This window comes from Alosa alosa, chromosome 13, assembly GCF_017589495.1.
Source record: "Alosa alosa isolate M-15738 ecotype Scorff River chromosome 13, AALO_Geno_1.1, whole genome shotgun sequence".
Lineage (NCBI taxonomy): Eukaryota > Metazoa > Chordata > Actinopteri > Clupeiformes > Clupeidae > Alosa > Alosa alosa.
Window position 1 is genome coordinate 29275371 of NC_063201.1, and position 15850 is coordinate 29291220.

A 15850-nucleotide genomic window follows, 5' to 3' on the forward strand; every position below is an offset into this window, starting at 1 on the left:
TATGGTAGGACTTTTACTTTCTGAAGCCAGGTTGTCTAGCTCTGCCAATCCCCAATTTTCTTGCGATTTCTCTGGATGACTAATTCTGGATTGTATCAGGGCAGTTGCTTAGATCATGTGATTACTGACTGAATTTAATGATATTATTACATTACAGCTTAGTCTCAGTGCAAAATGTGTTGGTGCCATTATGGTTTTTAGCAAGTAGCAGTTGTGAGGCAATAAAGACATCAATGGGACCTGTCTGCCATGTTGGTGTTGTAGTATTAAAGGATGGAATATTATTGGACCACTGTCAGTAGATGAGCATCTTCCTGTGGGATCATCCCTGTCATGGTTCTCTTCCCTCAGAGCGAGAGGTGGGTCGCTGTCATGCAGAAGAGAACCGTAAACACGTCTCTCAAGTCAGGTGGGCACAGCACTGCACTCCTGCCATGGCATCACACTCACTCACCTTTGTCCAAACCAGCAACAACCGTTAATAATGAATGTAATTAATGATTAATTCATGATTAAATTACATTTCCTGACATTCATTAAGGTGCTGCCAACTCAGTGTTAGTGTGTGTGTGTGAGTGAGTTACTGTGACTTGTAACACTGCAGTTTCTCATACCAAAAGTGTGTGTGTGCTTGCTGTGTGATCCAGAGGCCAGAGCAGTGACCCGCCAGAGGGCCAGCACTACTGTGTGGACGAGAACACTGAGAGGAGAAATCACTACCTGGACCTGGCTGGGATTGAGAACTACACCTCGAGGTTTGAAGGTAGGCCACCGCTGCATGAAGTACAATTACGAAAATGACCCTTTTCTCGGTAATAGAAAGCTAGTTATTGCAGTTATATGTGTATGGTAATATCTATGCAAAAGTGTTTGAAATGGAAGAAGTCAATATAGAGAATATATATTTATATGTGTAGCGCACTTGAGAATACGCTGGCTAGGTGAATCTCACCCTGCTGTCTGTCTCGTCCCCAGCCCCCCAGGAGCAGCCGATGCCGCGAGGCCCCCACCCCCAGAGCCGCTCGCGCTCCCAGGAGCCCGAAGTCCACGCAGCGCACCAGCGCCGCTCGCAGGTCATCGGGGAGTACTGCAGCGCCGTGGAGCCCCGCGCCGGCCGAGGGCCCCAGTTCCTCAAGTCGCCCAAAGGCGCCGGCAAAGCGGCCCTGGCGGCGCTGGTGGGCGCCCACCCGGCCGGGGGCAAGTCGGGACGTTGCCACGGCTACCACGCGCCGCTGCACCACAGCGCGTCGGCGGGGTCCCACGGCGGCCAGGACGTGTATCACCTGACCCAGCAGAGCCAGCCGCCCGCCGCGCTCCACCACCAGCACCAACACCAGCACCCGCTTCAGCACAGCCACAGCAAGCGGCTGCGCGCCAAGGCCCGGGACGCCCTCTCGCCCACCAAGGGCCCCCAGCACCAACACCAGCACCAACACCAACACCAGCAGCAGCAGCAGCCTCCGCCCGCCACCCCGCCGGGCCTGGAGCGAGAGCAGCAGCAGCAGCAGGCGCCCGTCCTGCCCGGCAGCCCCGGGTTCGTGGTGCCGGTGGTCCAACGCCACGAGCACCACCACCACCACGAACACCACCACCATCACCACTATCACCACTACCACCAGACATGATCGCGTGCGTCTCACGCGCACACGCGCACACACACACACACACACACACGTCTACACACTCCGACATCCCTCCTCACACACTCACAGAGAACCACCAGGAAGCATCGGAGGACATCGGCGGACATAGGCCGTGTCTGGCTGAAGGACACAGCAGCCCAGGGGGGCGATGTTAGTCCTCCGGTCACCAAGTCTGCTTTGCTCAGGGTCGCTGAGATGGCGAGACTTTGCTCCAGCCATAATAAACTGTGGATACCAGAGGGAAGGGACTGCTGATGGTCCACAATAAACACTTCTATTCGGACAGTCCAACCCAGGCTAGCAGAGATCCCCAGCTGTGTGTGGAGATGGATGAAAGGATTTTGATGCCATGTTCCTTTGATGTTGTCGTTGACTTCTTTGTCCTCTTTGAGGTTGTATGAGTAAACTCAAGAGCTTTCAACTAACACTTTCCATGAGGCCGACACATACTGCATTGTATACTCATTTATATACGGAATCATAACAGAAAATTATTACTACGAAAATTATCACTACAGAAAATTATTCTACGACAAAAGAAATAGAGACATCCTAATTTAATATCAGGTCATATTAATCTGAATGTGTAAACCCTTGATTACACTCATAGGGACAATAGGATAAAATGTTATGACTGCATGGTCAAGTGTTAGATGACTAAAGATGCATAAGGTGTGCTGGCTTCATCAAAAGTGTTGTCAGGGTTCCAAAGTGTGGGTCTCAGGTGAACGGTGCTGCTCCTTGGCTTCTCTCGAAAGGCTGCTTCTCTCCTCCCACCTCCCTTGTCAACCCCCCCAATCCCCTTCCCCTCGCCCCCAGAGCCCCTGCTGCTGATGGAGGGACTCCCTCTCCCAGGGGGGAAGAACATGAAAATCACCACTGCCAGTTTTAATGCAAAATAATTTCTTATATATGTGTCAGAAATTCTATATGAATATATACAATTACTGTATAATTGTACTGCATATGCATATTTATCTTGGTTTATACATATGCATATATGTCCTTTTTGTATATTTTAATAAACATTTACACTAAATTGATGCTTGTCATGATGTATAGTTTTTTACCCCCAGACCTAATCGAGCCTATTGCAAGTATGAGCAAGAAGAGCGGTCAGGGTGGGATTGCAGGAGTCTTTATTGTTGTTCATGCACAGTCAACTGGTGTCATTTGGATTCATTAAGACAGACATGGATTACATTTATGTGGTCATATATGGACACACTTGAACAACACAACTTGCTGCCACCCCAAACCAGATTTTCCTCAAGGAAGCACAAAGTAAACATAATATTCCCCATCACTTCAGAAGAATAGGATTAGTAAAACAGTGTAGCCATTTCCACCCATAAAAAATAAAGCAAGCGACTTGATTTATAGTGCAACAACTGAACTGTACACCCTGAAAATGACATTCATTAGGACCCAGCGCCCTCTGTAATCCTCCCTGCTGTCTAATACTCAGCGCACCATACTGCTGACCTTACTGCTATACACACCCCCAACCTGACACAGTGAGAGCTAATTGTGAAACCTCACACCAAATCAGCTCTTAAAACTGCTGTTGACGATACTCAAAATACCTATGCCAGCTGGACATTCTGATAGCCATCAGCAACAGATAATAAAAGAAGAACAACACAACTGGTGTATATTATCATAAACTAATTTCATTAGGAAATCATCAGGAAACATCCACAATTCCTAGAATCCAATTCATTTGCATGTACATAGTATGCTAAAAGGAGGGGTGGAATCCTGTGCTGGTAGTAAGTCTGGTAAAGGTTGGCAAGGCGTGGTGTGCTAAAATCGCATGAAGCAGCTTTAAGGGATCACCACACACCATATAAGCTTCATTGTTTGTTTTCTGCCATGCCAATTAAGCTGTTATTTCCATGCACAGAGCAATAACACAACGTTGGTACCCCCCAAGGCCATGGCTTTTTCTTCCTCTAAAATGCCTCATTCACACAAACACACACTCATGGACACACATCACATGGACATATACACACTCTCACTCTGCTCCAAAGGCCTCGTTCACATTTTCTATTACCGAGCCCACGGTGCCTCCGGCCAGTCCGCCGGCTATCCCCACCACGTTGCCCAGTCCTCTGCCCACTCTCCAGACCAGCTTGCCCAGGCCGTGGCCCACCGTCTTCACCTGGTGGCCCAGCTCGGACACAACTGTGCCCACGTAGCCCCCGCCGTAGTCCCACGCCGTTTCCCCGAAGAACTTGGACACGGACCACGCGTTGTCCAGGGCGCCTCCGAAAATGCCCACGCTGTCCGCGGCCAGCTGACCCACGCCGGCCACCCCGTCGTAGCAGGCGCCGTACAGGCTCCCCACCAGCAGCGAGGAGCAGGAGTAGATCCCCGAGAAGCACAGCTCTCCCACGCCGGTCACCAGGCCGACGGCGGTCGACACCCCGCCCCATGCGTCGCACACCATGTTCTGGAAGAGCGAGAAGGTGCCGCAGGGCACAGTGGACAGCACGGCCAGCTCCTCACCCAGGACGTGGGTCACCTGCCCGGGCAGAGCGGTCAAGGTGGAGACGACTGGACGGACAGGGGCGTAGAGGAGGGACACGGAGGAGGAGAGGAGGTACATCAGTGCTCCGCCCACGAAGGAGCCCGAGCTCTGGGTTTCATTCTCCATCTCCAAAGCCTCCTGAAGCTTCACGGTGTCATCTGAAGGCACTGCGCTGCCTTGAGCCTCACTTTGACTGGATGACATCACTTCCTCCTGGGTGACCTCTGGGACGTCATCACTTCCTGTGTCACCCGTCTCACTGACTGAACCTGCCAGCTCTCCGTCCGCATCTACTGAGGCCCCTGCCTCTGATTCTGCCTCCTTTCTCAAGCTGTCCAGTTTCTCGAGGAGGAGCTCCACCACTTCGCTGTCGCTGTCCACCTCCCCACAGAACCCAGTGAAGACTGCGGCGACCCCGGTGACCTCTGCCAGCTCCTGGACGCTCAGCACCCTCTCCTCCTCCTCCTCCCCGCTCCCCTTCACCAGCCCCATGCTGAACACTCCGCTCTCCTCCCCTCCGGAGACGCAGCACACGGCTGACCACAGCGCGCCTGCCCGGCAGCCTCCGTCCTCCCCCTCGCTCAGCCCAGCGGCTCCGGTCAGCACGAACAGATCGGCTCCCTCAGGGGCGCCAGCGGCGCACTTGGGCACCGCGACCTCCCTCACCAGCCTGGAGACGAGCGCGTCCCACGCCGAGCGGGAAGGGTTCGCCGCCGCGTTCCCCTCGATCTGGGCCCCACCTCCTCCCAGGAGAGCGGGCACGAGCACCTCAGAGTCAGGTGGACTCTCCGCACGGGAGCCCTCCCCATCATCTGCAGCCTGGAAGGAAATCAAAGAGTGGGGGGGGTCAATGGCACCAGCACACTGACTTATGTAACATGAGACCTGCTGAAGCTGCAGACATATGAGCTGGTCTGCAGCAGGCAGAGACACACGCCGGCAACTGAGGCGTGTCACCTCACAACACCAGCCTCTTGGCAAACGTAGACATCAAATCCACCACATATTTGCTCCGTCATGAGTAATGTGTCCACTCAGGGTAGTGAAAGCACTGCTGAACTTTGAGGTGGCCTAGCTGTCAACAGTGATGCACTGCACCCTGACAACATAGCGAACACCCTCAAGAGGGCAGTGTTATGTTTGTTTAGATATAAATATTTGTTGTGGTTTTAAAGTACACAGTGACCAGCACAGAGTACCATTTCTAGACTATTACTGTTGACTCCAAACACAGCAAGAAATAGGATAATGTGGTCATAATGTGGCCTGGGCGTAATTCAGTGGAGTACAAATACGTCCTTATGCACAGTACATGTCATTTGTTGTGTAGTATCTATTGTTATGTATAACCATTACAGCCCCATTATGTAATGGTCAAAATGAACTGCAGGATGTTTCGTCCTCCTACAGCATTGCTTTACTTACTCTCAAAGAACACGGAGTTCTTATAAATAAACTATCAGATGGGATAGAACATGTGAAGCTAGCAGGTGAAGGACTGCTGATCTTACCTGTGTGTCGGCCGCCTGCTCTCCCCAGTTGTTCTCCTGACTCAGGCAGAAGGCGGAGTAGACGCTGGCCCCACAGGTGGAGTTGTAGAGCGAGGCGAAGCTCCGTCCCCCGGGCAGGCTGTGGCAGCGCTGGACGAGCTCGGCGCCGTCCGCTGCCTGGGCGGCTCCCCGGGGGGGCGTCTCCTGGTAGAAGCTGCGGCGGCAGAGGGAGAAGTCGGGATCTGTCTCCGCCTGGCTCCGCGCTCGGCCGCTCAGCAGGCCCAGCAGCAGCAGCGCTGCCAGCAGTGACGCAGCAACACCGACTCCAGCAGCAGGCATGGCTCTGTCTCCCTCTCTCTCTCGCTCGCTCACTCACTCGCTCAGTCAGTCCAGCCCCTGCAAGCTGCTGTGGGGGGGGGGGGGGGGGGGGGCAGCCTGTGCTGCAGCGTGATGTGGGTGGGTTCTGTGTGCGTTTCCCCTCTGTGTCAGACAAAGGCTCAGCTCAGCAGATCAGTTCATTCCTCCTCTCGTTTGCTCCCTCAACTCTCTCTTCTTCCAATTTGCCCTTATCTCCTCTGACTGCGCTCCACCCAAGCTCATTCTCTCCCTCTCTGTCACTCTCTCCCTCTTGCATGCTAGAATGTGTCTGCCCATATCCTCTCCCCCCTCTTTTTTTCCCTCGTTGCCTTTGACAACCCCACCTTCCCTCCACCCATCCCTCTTGCTCAGTTGCAGCCTCCGTGAAGCACGCTTCAGACCTGCCCTGCTGTGAAGTACAAAGAAACACTCACACCCCTGCTAACCAACTACCAGTATGGCTGCATTCCCAAGCAATGCACCAGCAGAGCTTTCACATGGTGATAGACAAGCAGGATTACTTGGACACACCCTCACAAGGACTACAGGACTTATACACCCACTATGTACAGTATAATGCAGGTTGCTATGGAATTGTAACTATGCAACTATTTTTTTTCAGTGACTCTATCCACATTCTGTAGGTTTGTTCTAGATTGTTCTCCCTGTGTGACACTGTGACAACACACAATGCTGCAGGACAAAGGGAAGCATGTGGATGGTGTGATAAGGGTGGTGCTGAAAGCAGGCACATACAGTGTCAACGCGACAAAAAACAGACAAGCAACTTATGTAGCAAATGTGTTTATTTTCTAACATTCAAGACGGAGCAACACAAAAAAAACAATGAAACAAGATACAAAAAATACACACAAAAAATATGACAAGAATTCTCTCCGGCCACTCCTTCGTCCCCACCTGAAAATTAAAAAAAAAAAACACACAAGTAAATGAATGAGGTTTCAGTGGGTGTGACGCAGTCACCGATACCCAGGATAGTGTGTCTCGCTCTCTCGCTAGGTCGCCCTTAAGGCTCTCTTAAGGCTTAAGGCTCCCCTCTGGCCAGTCTGTCAAAAGCACCTGGCACCAAGATTACATCGCAACTAGTCATTGGTTTTCAATGGTGCCTCCAATGTATAGAAGATAGTTTTGAAGCAACCTCTGCTGCAGTGGTTACAGAAACACTCACACTCACACTCACACTCACACACGGGTGTGTCTCCGTTTGACTTTCCCCTCTTTTCCCAATCAAGTTGAGACAGTTACAAAAATGCACACAGGTAGGATAAGGAAGGCTCGTGGGTAAAATTGTATTCAAGTTATAACACAACGTTTAAATCAGAGAACAGTGACTGGCATGATCTAGGTCTTATTATAATTATGTAACACATCTGCAAAACAGTCAAAATCTCCAGACTTGAGAGAGGAAAATACAGACAATGCTATCTAAAACCAATTTGAAGATTGCAAGTGACTGGGCACTACGCACTATCCTGTAAATTAACAACATGAACAGCATGTCCACTTTAATGACACCATATTGTGTGTAATAGCATTAGTTCATGCAGAGGGCTGGTGTAACATGGGAGTGCTATAGAGGCCCCCAGCTCACCTTCATTCATTGGGAATGTCAATGACTAACTCGGCCTCGTCTCCCTCTCCTCTCTCCTCCTCTCCTCGGTCACTCTCTCCGTCGCTGTCTCCCTCCTCCTCCGCCGTGTCTCCGCTCAGCATTTGCCGTGGGACCCAGCTAAATGGCGTGCCAGCCGCCGGGGCTGCTGCAGGGGCTGATGGGTAATTAGAGGCTAATGGCGGCACCACCTAAGCAGTGTATGTATGTGTGTGTGTGTGTGTGTGTGTGTGTGTGTAGAAGGGAAAAATGTGTATAAAAAGCATTAACGCATGTCCTACATCACTGCTAGTAATGATGATAATGTATATTTCATAGAGCAACTCCTTCTACTGCAGTCCAGTGCTTTATGAAATATGAAACACCGGACACCATTCATTTACGGATGGTGTTACCTAGCCCTGACCAAGGGCTATGTATTATAAATCACCTTCTTTCCACCACCCTCCCCCTTCTATCTCTCTCTCTCTTGCATCTCTCGCTCTCACCTTCCCTGCAGGGTCTTTCTTGTGTTTGGGCGTCTTTGTTTTTCGCTCTTTCTTCATTCGCTCAGCAGGGGGAGCCAAATACTCTGGCGGGAAGGGTAGCTACCCACCACAAACACACACATTCACACACACACACACACACACACACACACACACACACACACGCACGCACACGCACACGCACACGCACACGCACACACGCATTACCATGCATAACATTAGGATGCAAACACAAAGGAACACAATCGCCATGCATGGAGTCACACCAGACAGACATGAGAAGACAAAACCAGCATGTACTCCACATATGGGATTTTTAGAGATCCCATTTGGCCACACAAGGGTTATAAGGTGACAGACACACGAAAAGAGAGAAAAAAATAATCATATATGAATAAAATGTGAAACTATGTAAAGACATAACATGTGTATGGGGAATGAGAGCCAGGTCAGATGGCTAAACTGCGAGTGAGAGAGAGAGAGAAGTGGCCAGGGTTTACACTCACTGTGGTGAGGTACTGTGAGGAGGTGGACGACGGGAGCGTGTTGGCGGCCGAGCGCGGGAGCAGAGAGAGGTGGGAGGACGTGGAGGATGGAAGACCGGGGACGACAGGACTACTCCTCCTCCTGCGAGAAGACGAGTGAAAGGGAGCGTTAAAAGAGCATTAAAACCAAGACGCTTACAAAGTCTTCACTAAATGGCAAGGAGATTACACCTGACACTGATATTTTCCGCTCTCAAAAGCGCTTAGTTGTGCTTTAAACATCTTATGAGCCACTCTTCACGGCTCTCTAGCGCTTGCGATACTATGAGCCTTGGAGAAGAGCCAGCTCTGACTCATACTCACTTCTTGACTCCCTCCCGCTCTCTCTCCCGGAGACCTTCTCCTTCACTGTTCTCGGAGGACGCGGTGGCATCGGAGTCTGGAACAGGGCAAAAACACACACAGGCATCTATTTAATCATGAGGCTCTATTTCTCCCCATGCTATTTATACAGTCCTATAGATCTTTCTGCATGTAATATTAGAACAAATACAATACACTGATAAGCTTAAGTATCAATCTACTACTTAGACACACTCATACTGAAGAGGCTAACCACACCACAAATCGTTATGCCAGTGATTAGGTCAGTCTACTTTATTCTTCATTATGACTGTGCTTCACAATTGATGGGCATGAATTGTACCTGCTAGGCTACAGATTACTACTTACTACTAACAGCATCTCTTGCTTTCCTACGAAATTCTGTTATCCTGGTCATAGCTATTCTGTTTTTGACATGCAAAGTCTCTGTCAGTGGTCTGTAAATGGATGTGGATATGAAGCAAATAATTCTAGAGTAGTTTTGTGTGCCAACCCAGGAGGATGTTTATATAGAAAATTATATATATATGAACACAGTATTATTCCATCCAGCATAAGAGTGTTTCTTTCTGAGAGTGTATGACTGAGACTAAAACCCACATTTCCACATTTCATCATTTCATCATCTACAATATTGACACTAAAGACTAAGATACTGTACATGTACCTCTGATAAAACTGAATTCATCATATTTCATGTCAACAGAGCAATTCGGCTGATATCTCTGTGTTAACCGTGTAAATGAAGATGGCACCATGACCATGCTCTTGGAAGTCAAGTCAACCCTTGTTTAACCATAATTTAATCTAACAACAGTTCAAATAGGAAAAAATCTATGAGAATAATTACAAAAAATAAATGTGATAACTGGTTCTAAAGCGTATGATACACAAGGCAGCTCTTTATAAGGAATGTTGCTGTTCAATGTTCCTGAGTTTTGTTGTTCTGGCACTTCCCCATTGATATTAGCCAACATTTTTTTTCCTGAAGAATTTAAATCAGTAAGAAAATGTTCATGGTCATCCAATCAGAACACAGAACACATAAAACCACTTGTGTGGGAGCACAGCAACACTGCTCCAAAAGTTACCCAATGTATCATGTTAAGGTATAGCTCAGTGAAATAAGCTCAAAGACTATGAATTATCTTGACTAGATATAGTGAACATTTTGTTAAGCCTGTAGAGAAATTAATTCCCTGTGCCCTTGTACTCAGTAGACTTAAGTAACTTACCTGAAGAATCATCGTCCACCCTCTCATACTGCAATAATCTGTCCAACAGAAAACTAAAGAAACACAATCACATGGTATCCTCGGGTTAACAACATGTATCTGGTATTTTCATTTTAATTCTGCATCTTGCTTCCATTGCATTTTTAATGAATAAAAAGCAGTACTAAAATGCAATCTCACCTTTTGTCTCTGGACACTTTTAGGAGTTTCCTCTGTGCTTTTCTCAACTCTTCCTGAAAGCATTCTTGTTCCTGTATAGCAAAGACTTCTGTGATAATGACACCCAAGAGTGCAAACTACTAACTTGCAAAAACTACGAAACCAAACAATGTGTCAATGCTAGTGGCAGGATGGATACTCACATAAACCAGGAATTTCAACTTTCGCTTAAGGTTTTTATATTTCCTCTTGTAGTCCACGTCACTATCAGACTGTCCATTCATCTCTGAAAAAGACAGAGATATAGGCATTTTAAATTATCAGTAGTATTGACTCCGTCGTCCCAGAGTTAAAAAAGAATGTCCGACTAACTTGTTAACCTCTGCCAAGTAACATGACATTTCTGTTGACACTTTATGTTAGCATGGCATGCAAAAACTGCAGCTAAGACCCCACCACTGGCGGTAGAGCAAATTCAGTGTATTACTTTCAATACAACTTATTTAATCACTCAATAAGAATATGTTTCAAAGTATCGTACACATATTTAATTGGAGCTAACGTTAGGTATATAACACATCAAGCAAGCAAGCCGATCTACATGTAGCACGTTAGCCTTAAGCCATAGTCTACTTACCTGGCTGATCGAATCAGCTCAGTGCGAATCTTAAGGGTATGGCTAGACTGAAATCATGCACGGCTGCAAATCCTTGTGTTTAAGACTGCAAGGATAACGTAGGTCTATTATCTAGGCTATTTAAATGTTAATGTAAACTATGGCTCATAGCTATGGCTAGCAGGCTAGCAGGACATCGTTTCTGTTTACTTCCGTTTAGAGCCGGACATAGTTTACACACGTTAAAAGACTATACCAAAATAAGGGCCTTAAGCAAGCATTTAGAAAAAGATGAGAAACAATCACTGTTGGTGTTGCATATAGATGAAATTCAATAAGCTGTTGAGAAAAAAACTGTATGACCATTTTCTGGAAGTGAAAAACGCTAAAGTAGCCCTTTGTCTTGCATGTTCTAAACTTGACATTGGTTCACATTTTATATATAGGCCTAGGCTAGATATTTTTTTATGTGGAATTTCTAGCATTTCCAAAGAGATGCCTAAATGTATTTCTGCCTTACTCTCTGAACATATTCACCAGCTGATGTAAAAATGATTGGGTAGGATGCGGGTTTGCCCAGAGTGCTCTCTCAGCAGTGCCTGAAAGGAACATCATCAGGAAACCAACATGAATTATACAAAGGGAACAGAGCAATACTGAACCTCTGACTTTACACCCCCTCCTCTCTCTCCCTCCCTCTTTCTCTCTCTCTCCCTCCCTATCTCTGTGACACAACAAAAATGTGAAGCACATGCACCAACCCCCTTCCAGACAGAGCACTCACTGTGAAACATAACAACCCCTCTGTTCAGTAACTCTATTTGGAGAATGCTATCAATGCCCATACACATACTGTACATAGTGTGTGTGTGTTTGTTTGTTTGTGCGTGAGGGACAGAGGTGTTTTTTCTCTAGACAGATCATTTTCTACGAAATATAACCTCCCTTCTGTTTCCCGGTTCTGTCCACTGACATGCACCTTCTTTCTTTCCACTGACAGACAAAAATAGAAAAGCTCTCACCTCCGAGCCATAAATTGTACATGCTCTCCTCTCAGACAGCAACGAGAAGAGACCCACAGTCCCTCCTACTATGTCATTCTGTTGTGTTAATGCCCACATGTTTGACCCAAGCTGTTGGGCGTACTAACAATGACAACCTGTTTTAGGGTTTAAACCTCTCCTTGCATATGACACAACCCAAACTGCTCGCCGCTTCAGCTGCAGTATATCTTTCTGTCTTTCTATCTCTGTCATCGTGACACCCAGCCAAATCTCTCTTTTTACGTCCCGGTCTCCCCACTCCAGTGTTCACCGCTAGTCTTTTTTTGTTTCCTGTTCTGTAAAGACGTGGAATGTACAAGAATCGCATTAAAGACACCAACAACAACTTCAACAATTCTCATCTCAATGATTTCAAGGTAAGTATTCATCTGGCATTTTACAGAGACAATGAGTGTGGTATAATGACAGCTGGTGTGTTATTAATAAGCTCTTTATAAGTAGACTTGGTTAATATATAGTCAAAGAACAAAGTTTATTCACAGGCTAACTGACCTTATTTGGGGTTTTTTCTAAGCAATCCTAAATGTAATTTTGTGGTGAACATAACCTATATCAGTATATCTTGTTTTCTTGTTGTTCTCAGAATAAGCTTATTCAAGCTATTAAGAAGATAAAACATGAAGTTGACAAGTGTTATGAAGAAGAAAGGGACACCTATGCAGAGGCCCTTGATGTGGAGGTACCAGAATTTACATGCAATGGATCGAGTCAATTAATTTAGAACAGTTCATGCGCCATGGAATTCATGAATGCATTATTAAGTTGCATCCATATGGGTAAACATGTGAAGTGTGTACAAACTAAACCCACAGCATTGCTAACTCCATGTATTGTATTCACATGTTTATGTTTCTGCTATAATGTTTATTCTTTCTATATGTTTCTCTGAAACTCCTCTTGATTAGTTCAAGTTTGATGCAATGGAGCGGGAGATCCAAGCCGAGTTCCGGAACATTCATCGGTTCCTGGATGAAGAGGAAGAGAACGATATTGAACGACTCAGGAAAGAGAAAGAGAAAAGAATAAGTCTGCTGAAAGAGAGAGAGAGAAAGATTTCTATGCAAGGGAGAAATCTGGAGCGAGCCATTGAAACCCTGAATATCAAACTAAGGGAAGAGGACAGTCCCAAACTGCTCAAAGTGAGTGAGTGAGTGGGCGAGTGGGTGGTTGGGGAGGACAGGGTAGCAGGGGCGTCACGAGAGGGCATTGGAGAGATCCCAGAGAATATACTAGATGCTATTTGTCATCAAATCAACAGTCACTTGATATATTGGATCAAGTCTGTCATGCTGCCAGTCATAAACCTTTAAGCATGTGTTTAAAAGTGTCGAAGGTAAGGTGATATGTTTATTCATATACATGGCCAGTTTGTATAGTATATAGTACAAAAGCATTGTTTCGATAGCACAGAATTGTTTATATATGTAATGTAAAAATGTTCCAAAACCTGACTTATTCATTTAATCTTTGCAGGAAATCAGAGAACTCTTACAAAGGCAAGTTACTGAATCCAATTATTTAGGTACCATCACATAGGTACTGTTTTCTTAGTGTCAACCATTTCACTCTTTAATCTACCTGAGACACAGTTTTATTTACTGTGTGTATTAGTGGATGTAGCATGCATTTGTATTGTTGAAATAACACCTCACATCTAGTTCCACTGCTGTTTGCCTGCAGATGTGACGTCAACTACATAGCCCCCCCTCCCGTGGACAGTGAAGTTTGTTCTGGACAGTTTGTGGGACCCATTCAGTATAGGATCTGGAAACACATGAAAGCCTCAATATACCCAAGTACATAATATCTCTAGGGTGTGAATCAACATTATTGAACAATTTTGTACACTATAATCTGTAAATAATTTTGAGCAGCTTTAAGTTCCACTGAAATGTCCATCTGTCAATCACAGATATAACAACGCTGACCTTTGACCCAGAAACTGCCCATCCCCTCCTCGCTCTTTCGCCCAATTGCTCCACAGTGCGCTTCGACGATGACAAAAAGATGCCCCCCCAGGAGGAGCTAGAGAAGAACCCCCGCTGCTTCAACTATTACTACTGCGTGATGGGCAGGGAGAGTTTCTTCACCGGCCGCCACTACTGGGAGGTGGACGTGGGCAAAAAGACTGCCTGGAGGGTGGGCGTGGCACGCGAGGACGTCCCTCGGGGCGAGATGGCCGTCAGCACCACCGCCACTGGCTTCTGGACACTGTCACTTAAGGGCGGCTCCATCGTGGCCTGCACCCACCCGAAGCCCACGCCAGTGCGGACCTCCATTCTTCCCACACGCATCGGCGTCTTCCTGGACTGCGACAGGGAGGAAGTGTCCTTCTACAACGCGGTCACCATGACGGCGCTCCACTCCTTCTCCATGGAGAACATGGATGGGCCCATCTTCCCCTTCTTTAACCCCTGTGACACAGACAATGGGAGGAACGCCTCCCCTCTCACCATGTTCATGCCTGCCTTGTGACAGATTCAAGAGAGCATTTTACAGATTAGATATTGTTAATTGTTTGTTGTATGTTGGGATGTAGTTTACCAAATCTACTACCTGCTTAAGAGGATACACTTTACCTTAAAGGAACTTCAATACCTTTCACTACTGAAATAGAGGAACATTACATGTAATATAGAGTATAAAGCAGCTACAGAAGCACTGCATTACATTGATGATTGTGTCACTGCAGTTATGGTTTATTTATGATTTATTTAATCTATTTTGTTTGTTTGTTTGTTTGTTTGTTTGACAGATGAACTCTGGAATTAACCCACATTATTTGACCACCCCTTGTGCACTTTAAGGGCATAAAATAAATCATGCTTCTATTTCCAAATAAATGCTTCATTAACTTAAATGTAAACATATCAAATTATTATGGCACATAAAAAAACAGGTCTGCTATAATAGCATAATCCGTGAGAGAGAATAGAATTGAATCAATAACTGAGCAGGACAGTGGATGATTGAAGGGAGTGTTATGGCACTGATATGAGGTTACCTCTGTCTATAAATATACCTGACTGCATAACTGACTCCGATTGGAATGGGCATGATAACAATGCAGCCGAGGGAAGGGGGCAGCAGGCAAAAAGACACAGGAAGACAGACAGAAGGACAAGGCAACAAGGCATAAGAGAGGATAACAGATCTGAAAGGGGGAGCGCAGATCTAGTGCCGACCCAATAGAGCCAGTGATAAGAGCAGAGAGAGAGGGGAGTACAGAGTCCTGAGAGAGGCAGTCAGAGTGACAAAGCCAGTGTGACATGGAGAGAGCAAATAGAGTCAAGTGACATTGACAGATACTGATGGGGGGAGACAGACAGGACTGGCACGCAGAGAGAGATGGAGGAGGACAGCCTTACAGAGATAAACAAAATGGCTGCCTACCTTGGCCAAGAGCTCAGCCTAATTCCTGGAGGGCTGGAGACCATTTGGTTGTGTGTGTGTGTGTGTGAGTGTGATCTCATCTCTTTGTGTTTGCACGCAGTGTGTCACTTTTATTGTGATCTGAATGTTCAGTTTTATGGTCAGTGGGAGAGTGGGAAAAGGGAAAGTGCTTGAGTCTGATACTGCTGCGGTGCATGACTCATCTACCTCACCATCTTGCCATGTCACAATGTCATGTAATGGCCCTATGGACATCAGAGTCTTTAGCTACTTCAGCTCTTTAATCAATAGGTTAAATCACTGAGGGGACAATGCAATTAGTCCTGACCGATACCCCTCTCTCCTCCTCCTCTCTCTCTCTCTCTCACAC

At 46.8% G+C, this 15850-nt stretch overlaps 4 protein-coding genes across 5 annotated transcripts in view; 2 read left to right on the forward strand and 2 right to left on the reverse strand.

The window, feature by feature from the left end:
• Positions 1-2682, forward strand: part of nkd2b (NKD inhibitor of WNT signaling pathway 2b) — a 26896-nt gene extending 24214 nt beyond the window's left edge. The window contains exons 8-10 of the mRNA XM_048261521.1: positions 352-409; positions 648-763; positions 976-2682. Coding sequence (XP_048117478.1) covers positions 352-409; positions 648-763; positions 976-1625 — 824 coding nt within the window. The 3' untranslated portion in view covers positions 1626-2682. The remainder of the gene's footprint in view (positions 1-351; positions 410-647; positions 764-975) is intronic.
• A 77-nt stretch (positions 2683-2759) lies between these two features.
• LOC125305516 lies at positions 2760-6095 on the reverse strand. Its single transcript, XM_048260284.1, has 2 exons — positions 5691-6095; positions 2760-4998 (listed from the first exon to the last, which is right to left on the reverse strand). Exons 1-2 carry the CDS (start codon positions 6006-6008, stop codon positions 3664-3666), a joined length of 1653 nt encoding a protein of 550 aa, XP_048116241.1. The 5' UTR covers positions 6009-6095; the 3' UTR covers positions 2760-3663.
• Positions 6096-6803: 708 nt separating this feature from the next.
• ino80e (INO80 complex subunit E) lies at positions 6804-11263 on the reverse strand. 2 transcript variants are annotated; one of them, XM_048260285.1, is made up of 9 exons: positions 11045-11261; positions 10611-10693; positions 10429-10499; positions 10249-10301; positions 8993-9068; positions 8651-8771; positions 8145-8243; positions 7639-7847; positions 6807-6944 (listed from the first exon to the last, which is right to left on the reverse strand). In XM_048260285.1, the coding sequence occupies exons 2-8, from the start codon at positions 10689-10691 to the stop codon at positions 7641-7643; spliced, it is 708 nt and encodes a 235-aa protein (XP_048116242.1). In that variant the 5' UTR covers positions 10692-10693; positions 11045-11261; the 3' UTR covers positions 6807-6944; positions 7639-7640. The 2 variants fall into 2 exon arrangements, with proteins under 2 accessions (XP_048116244.1, XP_048116242.1); XM_048260287.1 differs by lacking the exon at positions 8145-8243 and having other exon boundaries at positions 6804-6944; positions 11045-11263.
• Positions 11264-12103: 840 nt separating this feature from the next.
• si:ch73-54f23.4 (zinc-binding protein A33) lies at positions 12104-14947 on the forward strand. Its single transcript, XM_048260288.1, has 6 exons — positions 12104-12443; positions 12671-12766; positions 12993-13226; positions 13561-13583; positions 13768-13883; positions 14000-14947. The coding sequence occupies exons 1-6, from the start codon at positions 12378-12380 to the stop codon at positions 14560-14562; spliced, it is 1098 nt and encodes a 365-aa protein (XP_048116245.1). The 5' UTR covers positions 12104-12377; the 3' UTR covers positions 14563-14947.
• Positions 14948-15850: the final 903 nt, after the last annotated feature.

Coding starts and splice junctions, on each gene's coding strand:
- LOC125305516 (XM_048260284.1), bottom strand. CDS start 6,008: ATGCCTGCTGCTGGAGTCGGTGTTGCTGCGTCACTGCTGGCAGCGCTG. Junction 4,999..5,690: donor AGCAGGCGGCCGACACACAG/GTAAGATCAGCA, acceptor ATTTCCTTCCAG/GCTGCAGATGATGGGGAGGG.
- ino80e (XM_048260285.1), bottom strand. CDS start 10,691: ATGAATGGACAGTCTGATAGTGACGTGGACTACAAGAGGAAATATAAA. Junction 10,302..10,428: donor AAAGTGTCCAGAGACAAAAG/GTGAGATTGCAT, acceptor GTGTTTCTTTAG/TTTTCTGTTGGACAGATTAT. Junction 7,848..8,144: donor AGAAAGACCCTGCAGGGAAG/GTGAGAGCGAGA, acceptor TACACTGCTTAG/GTGGTGCCGCCATTAGCCTC.
- si:ch73-54f23.4 (XM_048260288.1), top strand. CDS start 12,378: ATGTACAAGAATCGCATTAAAGACACCAACAACAACTTCAACAATTCT. Junction 12,767..12,992: donor CAGAGGCCCTTGATGTGGAG/GTACCAGAATTT, acceptor CCTCTTGATTAG/TTCAAGTTTGATGCAATGGA. Junction 13,884..13,999: donor GAAAGCCTCAATATACCCAA/GTACATAATATC, acceptor TGTCAATCACAG/ATATAACAACGCTGACCTTT.